Consider the following 20,102-nt stretch of genomic DNA (forward strand, 5'->3'; position numbering starts at 1 on the left):
TTGTTCCAGCCAATCATAGCCCTAACTTTAACCCAAACCCTACAACCAGGGTAATGAGTGCTTTATAAGAGTGTTGTTCCAGGCCCTAACCTTTTCAGTATATCACATATAATTCTGTTTTTGCATGAACAGTTCAACATGATGACCTTAAGAAGAAAATTCTTCTTAACAACCATTTTCTTTTTCATTTTTAACGTAAAAAAATTACAAATATTTGGTATTTGTCGATGCTCGCTATGGAGTGTGTGCACGAGCAACAGGTAGCTGGCTGCAGTTCACTTAACGGCCACAGGTGTCATTAATAACAAGGGCTTCTGAATCTTACATACTGCACCTTTAATGAGCATCTGTAGATGAGCGCATGCTAATGTGAGTGATATCCTCTCATTGTAGTAGAGGGATGCGCCAGGACTTAGGTTGCGCATAGAGTAAAAGATCGATCTTGGATTTAAGAATCAATATCAAGATCGTTCAAATGAAGATCGCGATGCACTGGAAAACTGGTGTAACCTCCGTTCCCTGATGGAGGGAACGAGACGTTGGTGTCGATGTAGTGACACTAGGGGTCACTCTTAGGAGCCCGAGACACCTCTGGTCTTTGATAAAAGGCCAATGAAAATTGGCGAGTGGTATTTGCATGCCACTCCCCTGAACATATGGGTATAAAAGGAGCTGGTATGCAACCACTCATTCAGGTTTTACGCTGAGGAGCCGATATAAGGTCCGGCCATTTCAGCGGGTAGTTCAGCGTTGTGGCAGGAGGGACCAACGTCTCGTTCCCTCCATCAGGGAACGGAGGTTACACCAGTAACCGTGACGTTCCCTATCTGTCACTCACTCGACATTGGTGTCGATGTAGTGACACTAGGGGTCCCTATACAAAACGCCACAAGGCTTAACTGTGTTACGTGAACTGGCGGTGTGTGGTGGGCAGACTTGCTGTGTGCCTCATAGCCAGCATGCCAGGTCGACACGTAACCTCCCCCAACACAGTTATGAGTGTCGAATGGCCCTTTTTGGGGACAAGTCGACTACCCAGAGATAGAGACAGACTTAACCCAGTCATGGCCTCTTTCCCCTTCTCTTTTTCCACTCCCTAAAAAAAGAAGGGGGATTATCCGACTGGGCCGCCAGGTCTAGTCGGGGGGTGTCCCTCCCAAGGGGAGGACACCGCGGAGACCACATCTCGCCCCAAGGGGGGGGGGGATTTAAGTGGAAGAATACATCACATGGTCTTTCCAACCATGTGGAGAGCCTTCAAGGTAGATCCTGCCCAATGGGGGAGGAGTTACTACAACATGGAGACTGGGGCAGAGGGGCTCTGCCCAAGGAAGATGCAGTTTGCCAGCAGGGAAATGAATTAGCGGAAGATATAGATCGCATGGGGTTAGCCTTACAGGGAACCGCCACATGCGGAGCACCTACCCCAGAACTGGGCTCTTAGTTAGCACGTGTACTGGGCCGGCAGCGAGTCTCTCCAAAAACTCGACTGCCACAGGGCTCGGAGGAAGTCAACCAGGGAACAACTTTTGTGAACACTACTGGGAATTAACAGCGCACGTCTTCAGCTCAAAAGGAGGTGGAAGGCGCTATGTGCAAGCGATACACCCGGCCGGCTCTCCCGGGCTTATCCGCTTGTGTTGCGTGCCACTACCTGGGACGAAACCGGTTCCACCCGGAGGTTGTAGAACCTTGCAAAGGTGTTGGGTGTTGCCCAGCCCGCTGCTCTGCAAATGTCTGTTAGATAGGCACCTCTGGCTAGGGCCCAAGAAGCCGCTACACCACGGGTAGAATGTGGCTCGTAGCCCTACCGGGGGTGGTATGTTTTGGGCGAGATATGCCATAGTTATGGCGTCAATGAGCCAGTGGGCGATCCTCTGCTTGGAGACAGCGCTTCCTTTCCGCTGTGCACCAAAGCAGACAAAGAGCTGCTCAGAGACTCTAAAGCTCTGCGTGCGATCCAAATAGATGCGTAAAGCGTGCACCGGACACAGCAATGACAGGGCTGGGTCTGCCTCCTCATGGGGCAGCACTTGCAGGTTCACCACCTGGTCCCTAAAAGGAGTGGTGGGAACCTTGGGCACATAGCCCGGTCGGGGTCTCAGGATCACGTGAGAATAGCCCGGACCGAACTCCAGGCACGTTTCACTGACAGAGAACATTTGCAGGTCACCTACCCTCTTGATGGAAGTGAGTGCAGTCAGGAGGGCAGTCTTCAAGGAGAGTGCCTTAAGCTCGGCTGACTGCAAAGCTCAAAGGGGGCTCTCTGTAGACCCTGAAAAACTACAGAGGTCCGATGAGGGAACAAGGCATGTCCTGGAGGGATTCAGCCTCCTGGCACCTCTTAGGAACCTGATGATCAGATCATGCTTCCCTAAGGACTTACCGTTGACTGCGTCGTGGTGTGCTGCTATGACAGCAACGTACACCTTCAAGGTGGAAGGGGACAGCCTCCCTTCCAACCTCTCTTGCAGGAAGGAAAGCACTGATCTGACTGCACATCTCTGGGGGTCTTCCCGACGGGAAGAACACCGCTTAGTGAACAGACGCCACTTAAAGGCATACAGGCGCCTCGTAGGGGGAGCCCTAGCCTGAGTGAACGTGTCTACCATCGCAGGTGGGAGACAGCTTAGGTCTTCCGTGTCCCGTCCAGGGGCCAGACATGGAGATTCCAGAGGTCTGGGCATGGGTGCCAGAAGGTCCTTCCTCAGGGGAATTTGCCAGGGGGGAGCTGTCGCGAGGAGCGTGAGGTCCGAGCACCACGTCTGGGCGGGCCAGTAGGGTGCTTACCAGGACGATCTTCTCCTCGTCCTCCCTGACCTTGCACAGGGTCTGTGCGAGCAGGCTCACTGGGGGAAAACGCATATTTGTGAATGCCAGGGGACCAGCTGTGTGCCAGCACGTCTATGCCGAGGAAGGCCTCGGTCAGGGCGTACCAGAACAGGCAGTGGGGAGGATTCTTGGGAGGTGAACAGGTGCACCTGTGCCTGTCGAATCGACTCCAAATCAGCTGGACCACCTGAAGGTGGAGTCTCCACTCTCCCTTGAGGGTAACCTGTTGTGACGGCGCATCCACCGAAGTGTTGAGGTTGCCCGGGATGTGAGTGGCTTGCAGCAACTTGGTGCTGCTGACTCCGTTGGAAGAGACGGTGGGCGAGTTGTGACATACAGTGGGAGCGCAGACCGCCTTGGCGGTTGACATATGCTACTGCTGCTGTGCTGTCTGTCCAAACTAGCACGTGCTTGCCCTGGATCAACGACCGGAACCTCCGCAGGGCGAGCAGAATTGCCAGTAACTCGAGGCAGTTGATGTGCCAACGCAGCCGCGGACCCGTCCAGAGGCCGGCGGCTGCGTGCCCATTGCCAACAGCGCCCCAGCCCGTTTTGGAGGCGTCTGTCGTGACCACAACGCGCCTGGAGACCAGTTCTAGGGGAACTCCTGCTCGTAGAAACGAGAGGTCGGTCCAAGGGCTGAAAAGACGGTGACAGACCGACGTAATGGCCACGCGGTGTGTCCCGTGGCACCATGCCCGTCTTAGGACTCGAGTCTGGAGCCAGTGCTGAAGCGGCCTCATATGCATCAACCCGAGTGGGGTGGCCACCGCCAAGGATGCCATATGCCCCAGGAGCCTCTGAAAAAGTTTCAGTTTTCTTTTTGAATGCCTTCAAACAGGCCAGCACCGACTGGGCACGCTCGTTCGTAAGGTGCGCCGTCAAGGAGACTGAGTCCAACTCCAAACCTAGAATAGAGATGCTCTGAACCAGGAGGAGCTTGCTTTTTTCCCAGTTGACCCGAAGTCCTAGTCGGCTGAGGTATGAGAGCACCAGGTCCCTGTGTGCGCATAACACGTCTCGAGAGTGAGCTAAGATTAGCCAGTCGTCAAGATATTTGAGAATGCGAATGCCCACCTACCTTAACGGGGCAAGGGCAGCCTCTGCGATCTTCGTAAAGACGCGAAGAGACAGGGACAGGCCGAAAGGGAGGACTTGTACTGATACGCCTGACCCTCGAACACGAACCGCAGGAAGGGTCTGTGTCGAGGAAGGATCGAGACGTGAAAGTACGCATCCTTCGGGTCTACCGCCACGAACCAATCTTGATGCCGGACGCTCGCTAGAATGCGTCTTTGCGTCAGCATCTTGAACGGGAGTCTGTGTAAAGCACGGTTAAGTACTCGCAGGTCCAAGATTGGCCGCAACCCACCGCCTTTTTTCGGTACAATGAAGTAGGGGCTGTAAAACCCTTTTTTCATCTCGGCTGGAGGGACAGGTTCTATCGCGTCCTTCCGTAGGAGGGTAGCGATCTCCGCGCAAGGTAGCAGCGTTTTCGTCTTTCACCAAGGTGAAGTGGACACCGCTGAACCTGGGCGGATGCCCGGCGAAGTGAATCGTGCAGCCGAGTCGGATGGTCCGGGCCAGCCCTCGTGACGGACTGGAAGGCGCAACCCATGCGTCCAAGTTCCGCGCAAGGGGGACCAAAGGGACAACGTCATCGGATGTACCGGCAGGTGGGGCCTCGCGGCGGGGCGGAGCTCGAGGTGCCACACCACTTCGTGGCCATGCTGAGTCCGAGGACATCGAAGCACTTACCTGGCTCCTTGTGACCACCCCCGGAACAGCCTGGGACGGGGGAGGAAGAGGCCTGTCCTCGTGACCCGTGGAGACTGTCACATCGGGGGCGGATTTGTGCCACAGCTGGGCGCTCAGGGCGGGAGACCGCCACTGGAGCGCCAACCTGCCAAATGGAGTGGTGGACGGTGGTCGTGATGCCAGCCGTACACACCGGATACGTGACCCAGGGAACAAGGAAACCACTCTTGCTGAGCTCTTGAGTACTGCAGCCACTTGGGCATGCAGCACAATTAAATGCAAAAGGTAACAAAAAGATGAAGATCTGCTTACCAGCTCCAGAGCAACGGGTTTCGTTGTCCCTGGGTCACCCATCTCAAGGGCGCTTTGAAGCCTTTCACTGGTTCTGGGCGGCCGTGAGACGGGTGGTGTCTGCTACCTGCGGTGGGCTCCATGCCGGGGCCAGGCCGAAGGGGCGGGCTGCGGCGGAGCCAGTGCAGTCACCGCAGGGGGACGCCCTTGGCGATGAGTAGATGGGGTGCGGGATCTTGAGCCGCGCCGGGGCAGGATATGCCGGCTAGAATCCATCTACTGCTCTACCATCAAGAACTGCTGGGCAAAGTCCTCGACGGTGTCGCCGAATAGGCCCGCCTGGGAAATGGGGGCACCAAGAAATCGTGTCTTGTTGGCCTCACCCATCTCGACCAGGTTGAGCCAAATGTGGCACTCCTGGACCACTAGTGTGGCCATCGTCCGCCCGAGAGACCGCGCCGTGAACTCCGTCGCTCGGAGAGTGAGGTCGGTCGCCGAGCGCAGTTCCTGCATCAATCCCGGGGCGGAACTACCCTCGTGCAGTTCCTTTAGCGCCTTGGCGGATTTGCAGGAGAGCCATGGCATGCAGGGCGGAGGCGGCTTGTCCAGCGACACCGTAGGCCTTGGCCGTCAGAGACGACGTAAACCTACAGGCCTTGGACGGGGGCTTTGGGCACCCGCGCCAGGTGGTGGCGCTCTGCGGGCATAGGTGCACCGCGAGCGCCTTTATCCACCGGGGGATTGCCGAATAACCCTTGGCTGCCCCACCATCGAGGGTAGTGAGAGCGGGGAAGCTGAAAAGATCAGGACCGGGCAGTAAAAAGTGCCTCCCACGACCTTGTCAGCTCTTCATGCACTTCCGGGAAGAAAGGAACGGGGCGGGCGTGGCTTTGAGCGGCGCCGCAAGCCCAGGAACCAATCACCGAGCCGCGAGGGTTCAGGGAAGAGCAGTGAAATCCACTCTAACCGACGCTCGCGGCTGCCTGGGAAAGCATGTCGTCATCTCCGCATTAGCCTGTGACTGGGCGATCGACCCCGAAGGGAGGAGCCCTGCTGAGGCTTCCGACTGGACGAGCTCGCTCTCCGATGCTGCGCTCGAGAGCTCATCACTTTTGCGGGCTCCGAATAAGAGGTCGAACTCGCCGTGAGACGAGCCGGCGGACTCACCCGGAAGCCCGATCGGGGCAGACGAGCGTGCTGGGGAATGGGAGGTCCATTCCCGGGGGATACCCGGCGGAGGCGGTCCCATTGGGGTCCCCAAATCGCCCCCAGTGCTAGCCGTGCTGGCCTCAAATCCGCAGGTAAAAGGACCGAGGCGGGAGCCTCTGGGGTGGCTCGCTTTCTTACGAAGGCGAGCCGCGACCGCAACGTTGCCATGGACATATTCTCGCAATGAGAACATGACCACCATTTTATCAAAGACCAGAGGTGTCTCGGGCTCCCAAGTGTCACTACATTGACACCAACGTCGAGTGAGTGACAGATAGGGAATCAACATTTTTACCCACCCCTAATTTTTTTATACATTTAATGGGGTTCTTTTCAAATGTAACGTGTTCTATCATGTTGAGTTTGAAGTCGCAATGAGTTGTTTATGTCGAAATGTGATTTTGGACAAAAACAAATTTTGTACTGTTTTGTGTTTTTATGTTATTTTTATTTATTTTTTAGTAAATCTTATCACAAATTCAAAAAATATATGTTGTTTTAAAGCTTTTTATTGTGGTGACCAATCATGCTGCATAGCACTCTCTTTCCATGATCTTTAGAGTCCAAAGAAACATAATAATTATATAATTAGAAAGTCGAGACTGTCCTCCGCCACCCTTTTCCATGCCCGTGTCTTTCCGACGTGATATAATTATCAAGCTTCCCAAAAATAACTTTTTTCCTTGCAGTATTTTCCTCAATTAGAACCTCCAGCTCTTGTCTACTGAAGTCTACCAGCAAGTAAATTCTCCAATGATGGGTAGTGTCATTTAATTAACACATCTCACAAATTTTACATAAAAAAAAAAAAAAATACAAATATATATATATATATATATAAATAATACACTACCGTTCAAAAGTTTGGGATCACTTGCCTAAACAGTTTCTCATGATCTTAAAATCCTTTTGATCCGAAGGCGTATGCTTAAACGTTTGAAATTAGTTTTGTAGACAAAAATATAATTGTGCCAACATATTAATATATTTAATTAAAAAACAAAAATTGTATTTAAAAAAAAAAAAAAGTTTTTGAAATGGATGACTTGGACCAAATAATTAAGTAAAGCAGCCACTAAGTACCCAACATAGATGGTAACTCCTTCAATACTGTTTAAAAAGCATCCCAGGGTGATACCTCAAGAAGTTGGTTGAGAAAATGTCAAGAGTACATGTCTGCAAAATCTAGGCAAAGGGTGACTACTTTGAAGATGCTAAAATATAACACAGTTATTTTGGATTTTTTTTTTAGGCACAACATAATTCCCATATTTCCATTTCTATTATTCCATAGTTGTGATGACTTTACTATTATTCTAAAATGTGAAAAAAATAAAATAAAGAATGAGTAAGTGACCCTAAACTTTTTGAACGGTAGTGTGTGTGTATATATATATATATATATATATATATATATATATATATATATATATATATATATATATATATATTTAGAACAAATAATTTTCCTAAAAATGTAATGTAAATTTTGAATAATACTAAGCTATAGAAAGTCAGGGTTTTATTGATCAAATTGTTTATTATGTTTGATTTTGAAACATTACAGACATTAAATCAGAAATTAGCATAAATAATTCTGCTTCAAAGTAACAGCCAGCATCATCCAATCACTGCCAACCATGTTATAATAAGATTATACATTATAATTTCTGAATCTATGTATTGATTACCATTTTCCCATGTCTGTCAAACATGTTGAGTGGTCCAAACATCATCTGCAGCCTGCAACTGAACTTTAAATAGGACGTTTGGATTGAATGCACTTATCTGCATAGAGAGCTATATGATGTTCCCTTGCTTCCTATTTAGTGAATGACTTAACCTCCAGTATGCTATCTGTCTGTACTGGTCTCAGAAGAGTTTGAAATGCACCTTGTCCTTATTCTAACTCTGTATGCATCCTCTGAAAGCAACATTTTCCAGCTTTTGGATGCATCCATTGATTCTCAATGTGGTAATGCACAGTGAATATAGGATATTTTAAATGAAACTGAGCATACAGTCCACATATGTGGTCATAGGTTTAATAGTTTGCCGTTTCACGATAAATCGCTAAAATTGTAAAAATGGCATATACTGTAGTTTGAAACTAGAGACTCTAAAATGACTTTTTGCATAGAAAGTTTAACCCTTTACTGACAGCGCAGAGCCTCCTGTACTGAGATCAGTCAGTTTAAATGAAATTAAATTATGCGTTGCATATAGTAAAGCCAAAATACAACGTCCACACATGTGGACACAAGTTGAATGAGGATAATCAGACAACATCAAAGCCTGTCAAAATAAAAGACATTCTTAAGAAAATATTTGAGAACTTTTAAAGAATTTTCAATAATTGCACTTGGTTCTTAAGAAGAAAACTTAAATAAAAATAAAGTTCTTAGGATTAATTTTAAGAAGTTTGTATGAATGTAGACTGCAAGCGTACAACTAAAATATTATTTATTTTGCCTTGGTGCTGTAGAGTAGAATCGGAGGACAATTATTTTTTTTATGTACTTTAAATCAAGTTAATATTTTCCATTTTTATTCATTCAGATGATGGCCTCAGCTCAGACACTGAGGTTCTGGAGATTCCCTTCATCACCAAACAGAGAGCGGGAACTTACGAGTGCACCGCAGCTAACGACATTGCTGTGGACACACAGACAGTTGAACTCACGGTCAACTGTAAGTGCCTCATGAATTTACATCAACACATGGCACACATACATATACATAACCTACAGTGGGATTATAAAGTCTAAAACCAGATTGAAAATATGTTTTTTTTTAAATCCTATAAAAATATAAATAAAGTTTTAGAATTTTGAGAAAATTTTAATACATCAAAAGAGGAAGAAACATTCAGGATTCTGCTCTATTTCTTGGTCACTAGTGAAATTTACACAAATGACTGAAATTAACTCTTTTGTGCAAAAAGTCAGATTCCTTGCTTCTGCACACAAGAAGCTTTTTTAAACATTCACAAGTCATACTGAGAGAAAATGGATGAAATGGATGACAATGGAGAAAATGCCAGCTCAAGTGCATGCTGTCATTTAAGCAAAAGAAGAGCATACCAAATACTTCAAAATTCATGTGTATCACTCAAAATGTTATGTTGTTAAAATAATTTGTTGTGGACAAATGTGTACTAAATTGAAACATTTTTACTAGAGGTCTCAAACTTTTGCACACATTGATTTGTTGACTTATCTAATTTTTATTTGCCTTCTTAATATGGTTAGTAAGTGTTCTCATGTTTACCAATGACTAATCACATTTGTGTTTTTGTGTATTTAGATCCTCCTAGTGTTTCAGAGGGCAGGGATGTTGGCGTGACCCTGGGTCAGAGAGGCGTCCTGGAGTGTGAGGCAGATGCTGTACCCGAGGCAGATTTTGAGTGGTACAGAGATGACAGGAGGTATGGAATATCACTGCAAGATATTCCGTTACATCTACTTCTTTCTTTGTCATAAAGCAGTAACCTAAAGTATATGGAATTTTAGATGCTGCAGATTTTTTAAGGGATAGTTCACCCAAACAATTCTCATCATTTATTCACCCTCATACCATCCCAGGTGTGTTTGACTCACATAAAGGCAGCATAAAAGTAATCCATACAACCCCAGTGGTTTAATATATGTCATCAGAAGCGATGCAATCACTTTGGGTGAGAAACAGATCAAATTTAAGTCCTTTTTCTTTCACATTCTGAAAGTGAAAGTGGAGATTTATTGCAAAAAGGATTTACATATTGATCTGTTTCTCACCCAAAGTGATTACATCGCTTAAAATGACATACATTTAACCACTGGAGTTGTATGGATTACTTTTATGCTGCCTCTATGTGATTTTTAGAGCCTCAAATTTCCGGTCACCATTCACTTGCATTATGAGGACCTACAGAGCTGAGATATTCTTCTAAATATCTTAGTTTGTGTTCAGCAGCGGAAAGAAAGTCATACACATCTGGGATGCCACGAGGGTGAGTAAATGATGAAAGAATTGCAGTTTTTTGGGGTGAACTATCCCTTTAATAATGATAAACATGAACTGATTTACAGTTGTGTTCAAAAGTTTGCATACCCTTTTAGAATTGGTAATATATGTACCATTTTTAAAGAAAACATGAGTGAGCAGGCAAAACACATTTCTTTTATTTCTTATGGGATTCATATTCAGCTGTAGGTTATAACAGAATGGCACAATCATAAAACAAAACATGGCAACAAAGAAAAAAATGAAATGACCCCTGTTCAAAATTCTGCACACCTTAGTTCTTAATACTGTGTATTGCCCCCTTTAGCATCAATGACAGCATGCAGTCTTTTGTAATAGTTGTCTACGAGGCCCCAAATTCTTGCAGGTGGTATAGCTGCCCATTCATCTTGGCAAAATGCCTCCAGGTCATGCAAAGTCTTTGGTCGTCTTGCATGAACAACACATTTGAGATCTCCCCAGAGTGGCTCAATGATAATAAGGTCAGGAGACTGTAATGGCCACTCCAGAACCTTCACCTTTTTCTGCTGTAACCACTGGAGGGTCAGCTTGGCCTTGTGCTTAGGGTCATTGTCGTGCTGAAAAGTCCAAGAGCATCCCATGTGCAGCTTTCGTGCAGAAGAATGCAAATTGTCTGCCAGTATTTTCTGATAACATGCTGCATTCATCTTGCCATCAATTTTCACAAGATTCCCCGTGCCTTTAGAGCTCACACACCCCCAAAACATCAGTGAGCCACCACCATGCTTCACAGTGGGGATGGTATTCTTTTCACTATAGGCCCTGTTGACCCCTCTCCAAACATAGTGCTTATGGTTGTGACCATAAAGCTCTATTTTGGTCTCATCACTCCAAATTACAGTGTGCCAGAAGCTGTTAGGCATGTCAAGGTGTTGTCGGGCATATTGTAACCGGGCTTTTTTGTGGCATTGGCGCAGTAAATGCTTTTTTTCTGGCAACTCAACCATGAAGCTCATTTTTGTTCAAGTATCGTCGTATTCTGCTCCTTGAAACAACCACACTGCCTTTTTCCAGAGCAGCCTGTATTTCTCCTGAGGTTACCAGTGGGTTTTTCTTTGTATCCCGAACAATTCTTCTGGCAGCTGTGGCTGAAATCTTTCTTGGTCTACCTGACCTTGGCTTGGTATCAATTAATAAGTGATTGAACAATACTGACTGGCATTTTCAAGGCTTTGGATATCTATTTATATCCTTTTCCATCTTTATAAATTTCCATTACCTTGTTACGCAGGTCTTTTGACAGTTCTTTTCTGCTCCCCATGGCTCAGTATCTAGCCTGCTCAGTGCATCCACGTGAGAGCTAACAAACTCATTGACTATTTATACACAGACACTAATTGCAATTTAAAAAGCCACAGGTGTGGGAAATACACCTTTAATTGCCATTTAAACCAGTGTGTGTCACCTTGTGTGTCTGTAACAAGGCTCTCAACTCAACTCAAGATGGCGCCAAGTATGGCTGCTGCATTGCGAGCTCCGACACAACATAGTAGTGTTTTGTTTGTTTTGTTCACAGTTCTTATGTTTTTTGTCTTGGATGTTGTCTGCCTTATTGTCTACGACAGACAAACACTTTTGGACATTGGTTCAGCAATTTCACACCGTAAACCGGACTTCAAATTCCTCAATGCCGACCAGCTGTTTACAAACACGCAAGCGGAGCCCTTTGTCTGGGCAGTCCGGACGCGGAAACGCAGAAGGAAAAGGGGAAACAGAGCCGGCGTTCTCATCAGAGTAAGACGCCGTGCAAATCGACCCCCGCTACCCACTATTCTACTGGCAAATGTTCAGTTTCTGGATAACAAGCTCTGCGAGCTGAAAGCGCGGATCTCTTTCCAACGAGAGACGAGGGACTGCTGCATTATCTGCCTTACGGAAACTTGGATGTCTGCGGAGATTCCAGACTCAGCCATTGAACCCGCGTGGTTCTCCGTGCACCAAGCGGACAGAGCGAAAGACCTCTCAGGTAAAAGCAGAGGTGGTGGTGTATGTTTTATGATCAACAAATCCTGGTGTGATCAGAGGAACGTTCATTCTATCACGTCTTTCTGCTCTCCTGATCTGGAATTTCTCATGCTTCTGTGTCGACCATTCTGGCTACCGAGGGAATTCACAGCGGTCATTATCACAGCTGTGTACATCCCACCACAAGCCGACACAGACCGGGCACTCAAGGATCTGTATGGGATTATAAGTGAGCAGGAAACCGTGCACCCTGAGGCCGCGTTCATTGTGACCGGGGACTTTAATAAAGCCAGTTTAAAATCAGTCACACCAAAATACCACCAGCACATTAGTTTCAACACACGAGGAGACCGGGTTTTGGACCATTGCTACTCTCCCTTCCGGGATGGCTACAAATCCCTGCCCCACCCACCATTTGGCAAATCGGACCACTCTTCCATTCTGCTTCTGCCCGCTTACAGGCAGAAACTGAAACAGGAAGCACCCACCCTCAGAACGATCCAGTGCTGGTCAGACCAATCAGACTCTACGCTACAAGACTGTTTTGATCACATGGACTGGGAGATGTTCTGGTCCGCCTCTGATGACGACATCGAGCTTTACGCTGATAGCGTAATGTGTTTCATCAAAAAGTGCGTGGAGGACGTGGTTCCGACCAGAACAATACGGATCTATCCAAACCAGAAACCATGGATAAATAATGATGTTCGCACGGCACTTAATATGCGGCCCTCCGCTTTTAATTCCGGGAACGCGGAGGAGCATAAACAAGCCAGTTATGCCCAGCAAAACAGCAAAACGCCAGTACAGGAACAAGATTGAAGGACAGTTTAACACCACCAACTCTAGAAGCATGTGGCAGGGAATTAACATCATCACGGACTTTAAAGGGAATAAAAACTCCACCATGAACACCGCTGCCTCTCTCCCGGATGAGCTAAATACTTTTTATGTTCGTTTTGCGGGAAATAACACCGCCCTCGCGGAGAGAGCTCTCACGGCCGAAGCTACAGAGGTTAGTTCACTCTCCGTCTCTGTAGCGGATGTAACCCGATCCTTCCGACAGGTGAATATCCGCAAAGCCGCGGGCCCAGACGGCATTCCGGGCCACGTCATCAGAGCGTGCGCGAACCAGCTGGCTGGTGTTTTTACAGACATTTTCAACCTTTCCCTCTCTTTGTCTGTAGTCCCCACATGCTTTAAAACGTCCACCATTGTGCCTGTTCCAAAGCAATCCAAAATAACTTGCTTAAATGACTGGCATCCTGTTGCTCTGACCCCTATCATCAGCAAATGCTTTGAGAGACTAATCAGAGATTACATCTGCTCTGTGCTGCCTCCATTACTGGACCCATTGCAAACTGCAATAACTGCTCCACTGATGATGCCATTGCATCTACAATACACACTGCTCTCTCCCACGTGGAAAAAAAGTACACTTATGTGAGAATGCTGTTTGTAGACTACAGCTCAGCATTCAACACCATAGTGCCCTCCAAGCTAGATGAGAAACTCCGGGCTCTGGGCTTAAACAGCTTGCTGTGCAGCTGGATCCTGGACTTCCTGTCAAGCAGACGCCAGGTGGTTAGAATAGGCAGCAACATCTCATCACTAACCCTCAACACTGGAGCCCCACAGGGCTGTGTTCTCAGCCCACTACTGTATTCCTTGTACACACATGACTGTGTGGCAACACATAGCTCCAATGCCATCATTAAGTTTGCTGATGACACGACGGTGGTAGGTCTGATCACTGACAATGATGAAACAGCCTACAGAGAGGAGGTGCACACTCTGACACACTGGTGTCAGGAGCACAATCTCTCCCTCAACGTCAATAAGACAAAGGAGCTTGTGGTGGACTTCAGAAGAAAAGACAGAGAACACAGTCCCATCACCATCAATGGAGCACCAGTGGAGAGAGTCAGCAGCTTCAAGTTCCTGGGTGTCCACATCACTGAGGAACTCACATGGTCCATCCACACTGAAGTCGTTGTGAAGAAGGCTCATCAGTGCCTCTTCTTCCTGAGACGGCTGAGGAAGTTTGGAATGAACTGCCACATCCTCACACGGTTCTACACCTGCATTGTAGAGAGCATCTTGACTGGCTGCATCTCCGCCTGGTACGGCAATAGCACCGCCCACAACCGCAAAGCACTGCAAAGGGTGGTGCGAACTGCCAGACACATCATCGGAGGTGAGCTTCCCTCCCTCCAGGAAATATATACAAGGCGGTGTGTGAAAAAAGCTCGGAGGATCATCAGAGACTCCAGCCACCCGAGCCATGGGCTGTTCTCACTGCTACCATCAGGCAGGTGGTATCGCAGCATCAGGACCCGCACCAGCCGACTCCATGACAGCTTCTTCCCCCAATCAGACTTTTGAACTCTTGATCTCCCATGATCAGAATACATCAGCACTGCACTTTATTACACTTACTCTTATATCTCACACCGGACTGTCATAAATTATATTATTATTATATTATATTCTCTCTTAACAACTGACTATCAACCGACAGCTGAATATCAATACAGTACAATACTGTGCATTCTATATATACTACTATATATGCTTTTTTATATATTTTTATTTTTATTGAATAATGTGTATCTATATAGTGCGTATTGTATACTGTACAGTGTATGTTATTATTTGTATATTGTTGTGTGTAATTATGTGTATATCAGACGTTTAAATTGTGCTGTGTTAATTTGATGTTATTGTAAATTGGTATATGTCTCATCACTGTCACGACTGCTATGTTGATCGGAACTGCACCCAAGAATTTCACACACCATTGCACTTGTGTATATGGCTGTGTGACAATAAAGTGATTTGATTTTTTGATTGCAAACATTCAAGGGTATGTAATCTTTTGATCAGGGCCATTTGGGTGATTTCTGTTATCATTATTATTTAAAAAGGAGCCAAAAAACTATGTGATAGTAAATGGCTTCATATGATCACTATCCTTAAATAAAAGAATTTTTTTTTTTTTTTTTTTTTTTTTTGCATGATCAGTCATATTTTCAAAATCAATGCCAAAATTTCAAAATTTCTGCCAGGGAATGCAAACTTTTGAGCACAACTGTATATTAAAATATGTATAATGTAATGTGCACTGTAATAAATTATACTGTAAGATAGATAGATAGATAGATAGATAGATAGATAGATAGATAGATAGATAGATAGATAATTCTGTACATTTAAAAAATATTTATTTAAATATGTTTTGTGATATAAACTACTACTGATAATACAATCAAAACTATGAAATAACACAAATGGATGTATGGGAATTATGTAGTGACAAATTAGCTTTCTCAAAGTAATGACCTTTTTCCAACTCACCCATTACTTTTTTTAGTAAAACTGAGTTTTGGAAAGAAATTAAGTTTTGTTACTGTATATTTACATTTGTCTACAAAGAAAATGTCAAGCATGTAAGCATAACCCTTCAGATCAATAGATTTTGGGAAACAAATTCTGTCAAGTCTGTAAATGTTTTACTTGATTGTATGATAAATGATGGTTATCATATCCACAGTACTTTTTTCAGCAGTGTTGAAGTTTGAAACAGATACCACAATTTAGGTTGAAATAGAATTTCAAGTTCTTGATCATATACACATCATATTGATTGTATAATTTCTCCTTCAATCTCAGCTATTTAGATAATAGAGGTAGAACTTTTTTTTTTCTTAAAAGTGTCTGTACTGTTTCAGCTGACTGTGATTGACAACATTTTACTGATTTTCCCTTATTTCTCTGCGATTAAATTTTTTAGTGGCATAGAGATTACTGAGAGGTGGAGGACAAATATATTTCAGCTGTTGTGCATGTGTAACAAGATATGCTGCCATATATTCACTATTTTCAGTAGAAAAACACTTCACATGCCTTTAGCTGGAATGTGCCTTAAAATGTTCTCTCAAACCGTCTTTGATGTCAAGTGAAGAATAAGTTGTCACAATGTTGTATCATAATTACATGTGCATAGACACGTGTGCGTGTGTGTCCCTGTGTGTGCTGCTGACAGTAATTCGCAGTTTTGCCTCCTTTTAACGTATCCAGGCCCTCTGCCGGCGTCTGCATGTTGATACTTTCATAAAAATAACCTCTAGCTTCAAAGGAAGCTCTGATGTAGCATTAACACAGCAGGCTGATTCAAGTCTTGCCATTTGCTGACTGTTTTCCAGGATCTTCAGTAGCTTTGATGGTATTGAGATTGAGAATGCCGGAGCACTTTCAAAGCTGACTTTCTTTAACGTGTCCGAGGCAGACTACGGCAATTACACTTGTGTTGCTATCAATAAACTTGGGAGTGCCAACACAAACATCGTCCTATACGGTGAGTTTGGTTTTTAGTTGCCGTTTTTAATTACAGTTGCAATTGAAATTATTCAACCCCCCAAGACAGTAAGGATTTACAAAGGTAAGCTTTTCTGATGACCCAGAATTTTAGCTTTACATCTATATCAGTTGAGTGACACATTCAAAGTCACAGTGTGAATATATAACCTAATATTTATAAATAGCAGGATTTTTTTTATTTTTTTAAATACAGCCATGTCATAATTATTCAACCCCTATTGCATGTAGCCATGTTTTAAATGGCCCTTTCAGTCCATCATTAAAATCCCATTGCATACCTTTGTTGGGATTTCAAGGAAGCAGTGGCAGCACAGAAACCAAAGAATGTCAATGAGCTGGAAGCTTTTGCTCATGAGAAATGTGTAAAAATTCTAATAGAGGTGTCCGAAGCCTGAGAACACTTACCTGAAACATTTATTTGCTGTTATTAAGGATAAAGGATGGTCCACAAATGATTGACTTTGGGGGTTGAATATTTTTGACATGACATTTGTGGAGAGAATTAGTTCATTTTTATTTAAAAATGTGGGTAAACTGAACTCTCTGTTCTCAAAATCACTCAAATGTGTATTAAAAAATTACTTTGACTGTTTACTGAGGTTTTAGTTGATGTGTTTTAATTCACATCACCAGAATGTATTACTGGTCAGGGGGGTTGAATAATTTTGATTGCAACTGTAAGGTTTGGAATCTGTTAGCAGTGTCTTTGCAATTCCTCTAAAGACCCCACAAAATCGCAGTTTTCTTTCCTGTGTTGACATATTTCCTGTTCAAACAGGACGTTTGGGCGGGACTTATTGAAGGGCTCGCCATTTTTTAAACCCAATGAGCCAATTAGCTTTAATTATTTCACATTCATGAACCGTGATTTGTTACTTGCTAGTCGGTTGCTGGTACAGTAGTTTTGGGGGAGGGGCATTCTCATTTTAGGGAGCATTTGATTGGACCAAAATCTGTGTAGTGCAGGATGAGTCATCGATATCTTTGGACCGAAGAAAAAGACTGTATATTTTAAATGTGTGTATCTGCTAAAAGTGAATTTTGCCATTGTTTAAGAGTACACTAGCTTACAGATGACATTAAAGCTAACACACATGGACTATAAAATTGATTTTATGGGGTTAATTTTATGAATGGTGATTTGAAAGATATACAGGTGCATCTCAATAAATTAGAATGTCATGGAAAAGGTCATTTATTTCAGTAATTCAACTCAAATTGTGAAACTCGTGTATTAAATAAATTCAATGCACACAGACTGAAGTAGTTTAAGTCTTTGGTTCTTTTAATTGTGATGATTTTGGCTCACATTTAACAAAAACCCACCAATTCACTATCTCAAAAAATTAGAATATGGTGACATGCCAATCAGCTAATCAACTCAAAACACCTGCAAAGGTTTCCTGAGCCTTCAAAATGGTCTCTCAGTTTGGTTCACTAGGCTACACAATCATGGGGAAGACTGCTGATCTGACAGTTGTCCAGAAGACAATCATTGACACCCTTCACAAGGAGGGTAAGCCACAAACATTCATTGCCAAAGAAGCTGGCTGTTCACAGAGTGCTGTATCCAAGCATGTTAACAGAAAGTTGAGTGGAAGGAAAAAGTGTGGAAGAAAAAGATGCACAACCAACCGAGAGAACCGCAGCCTTATGAGGATTGTCAAGCAAAATCGATTCAAGAATTTGGGTGAACTTCACAAGGAATGGACTGAGGCTGGGGTCAAGGCATCAAGAGCCACCACACACAGACGTGTCAAGGAATTTGGCTACAGTTGTCGTATTCCTCGTTAAGCCACTCCTGAACCACAGACAACGTCAGAGGCGTCTTACCTGGGCTAAGGAGAAGAAGAACTGGACTGTTGCCCAGTGTTCCAAAGTCCTCTTTTCAGATGAGAGCAAGTTTTGTATTTCATTTGGAAACCAAGGTCCTAGAGTCTGGAGGAAGGGTGGAGAAGCTCATAGCCCAAGTTGCTTGAAGTCCAGTGTTAAGTTTCCACAGTCTGTGATGATTTGGGGTGCAGTGTCATCTGCTGGTGTTGGTCCATTGTATTTTTTGAAAACCAAAGTCACTGCACCTGTTTACCAAGAAATTTTGGAGCACTTCATGCTTCCTTCTGCTGACCAGCTTTTTAAAGATGCTGATTTCATTTTCCAGCAGGATTTGGCACCTGCCCACACTGCCAAAAGCACCAAAAGTTGGTTAAATACCATGGTGTTGGTGTGCTTGACTGGCCAGCAAACTCACCAGACCTGAACCCCATAGAGAGTCTATGGGGTATTGTCAAGAGGAAAATGAGAAACAAGAGACCAAAAAATGCAGATGAGCTGAAGGCCACTGTCAAAGAAACCTGGGCTTCCATACCACCTCAGCAGTGCCACAAACTGATCACCTCCATGCCACGCCGAATTGAGGCAGTAATTAAAGCAAAAGGAGCCCCTACCAAGTATTGAGTACATATACAGTAAATGAACATACTTTCCAGAAGGCCAACAATTCACTAAAAATGTTTTTTTTATTGTGATGTATTCTAATTTTTGAGATAGTGAATTGGTGGGTTTTTGTTAAATGTGAGCCAAAATCATCACAATTAAAAGAACCAAAGACTTAAACTACTTCAGTCTGTGTGCATTGAATTTATTTAATACACGAGTTTCACAATTTGAGTTGAATTACTGAAATAAATGACCTTTTCCATGACATTCTAATTTATTGAGATGAACCTGTATATGTCTCTTTTCTTTTTTTTTTTTTTTTTTTTTTTTGCTGAACCTGTCCACATAGTTGAAAGCGAAGCAAATACAGTGTAAAGCAACATCTTGCTGATAATGTTTAAACAATGGCTTGTCCTAAAAAAGCTATGGATATCCACACGGTAGTTTCCGACTTTTGTAACTATTAATCTTTGAGATTACCACTAGGCTGCATTTCCAAGATTCTACCTCATTTGCTTTTGATTCATGTTTTTTTTTTTTTTTCTTTATTCTGTTTTTGTTGATGTAGAAATAATTGAACCCACTAGTTCGACGCTATTGCAAGGTTAGTACTCTGCATGGGCATGTGGCGTACCGCTCACCCCCTAAAGCATGTTCCTGTGTGTTTAATAAGCAAATCAGACACAAAAATGGTTATTTTCACATCAACTGCAACATGGCGAGGAGAAGTCGTTGATGTGGCACTCAAGTTTATTGGTGAGGTTGCCACACAAAATTTCCCTGATTTGAATGGGGTAGCATAATTGACTTGCCTCGACAGAATGTGATTGTCTGATTGTAAATTGGCCTCTAGCTATTCCTATTATGAGGGTTATTAGCTTAAAATTCCATTTTGTAATGTCAATAATATATTCGGCACTATGAGTGACAGTCTCAATTGCCGCTTGGGGAATGGCGGGGTACTGACATGCATCATTCTGGCTTCAGTCACTGTGGGTTGATGCATGGCTCTGTTTTACCCAGCCTAAACATGTTTCTCTTTTTCCTCTTGTCACTTTTTCCTGTCTAACCTTCCTCCACCATGGCATGGCTTCATTATGACAATGCATGCTCTCATCTGCTGTTTGTAAGTACTTGTCTGCATCATCATTATGTCTTTTGATGTTATGTGGAACTCCGAGTGCTTCATTATCACTCAGCTGCCA

At 44.4% G+C, this 20,102-nt stretch overlaps 1 protein-coding gene across 5 annotated transcripts in view; it reads left to right on the plus strand.

Annotated features, from left to right (window-relative positions):
* LOC127433308 (neurotrimin-like) overlaps positions 1 to 20,102 on the plus strand; it is a 469,555-nt gene that overhangs the window by 441,958 nt on the left and 7,495 nt on the right. For 4 of the 5 annotated variants that reach the window (XM_051685086.1, XM_051685085.1, XM_051685087.1 and 1 more), the window contains 4 exons: positions 8,650 to 8,781; positions 9,397 to 9,517; positions 16,287 to 16,438; positions 19,466 to 19,501. In XM_051685086.1, coding sequence (XP_051541046.1) covers positions 8,650 to 8,781; positions 9,397 to 9,517; positions 16,287 to 16,438; positions 19,466 to 19,501 — 441 coding nt within the window. The remainder of the gene's footprint in view (positions 1 to 8,649; positions 8,782 to 9,396; positions 9,518 to 16,286; positions 16,439 to 19,465; positions 19,502 to 20,102) is intronic. The other variant, XM_051685091.1, reaches the window with a different exon arrangement.

The sequence above is a fragment of the Myxocyprinus asiaticus genome, chromosome 43 (assembly GCF_019703515.2).
Source record: "Myxocyprinus asiaticus isolate MX2 ecotype Aquarium Trade chromosome 43, UBuf_Myxa_2, whole genome shotgun sequence".
Taxonomy (NCBI): domain Eukaryota; kingdom Metazoa; phylum Chordata; class Actinopteri; order Cypriniformes; family Catostomidae; genus Myxocyprinus; species Myxocyprinus asiaticus.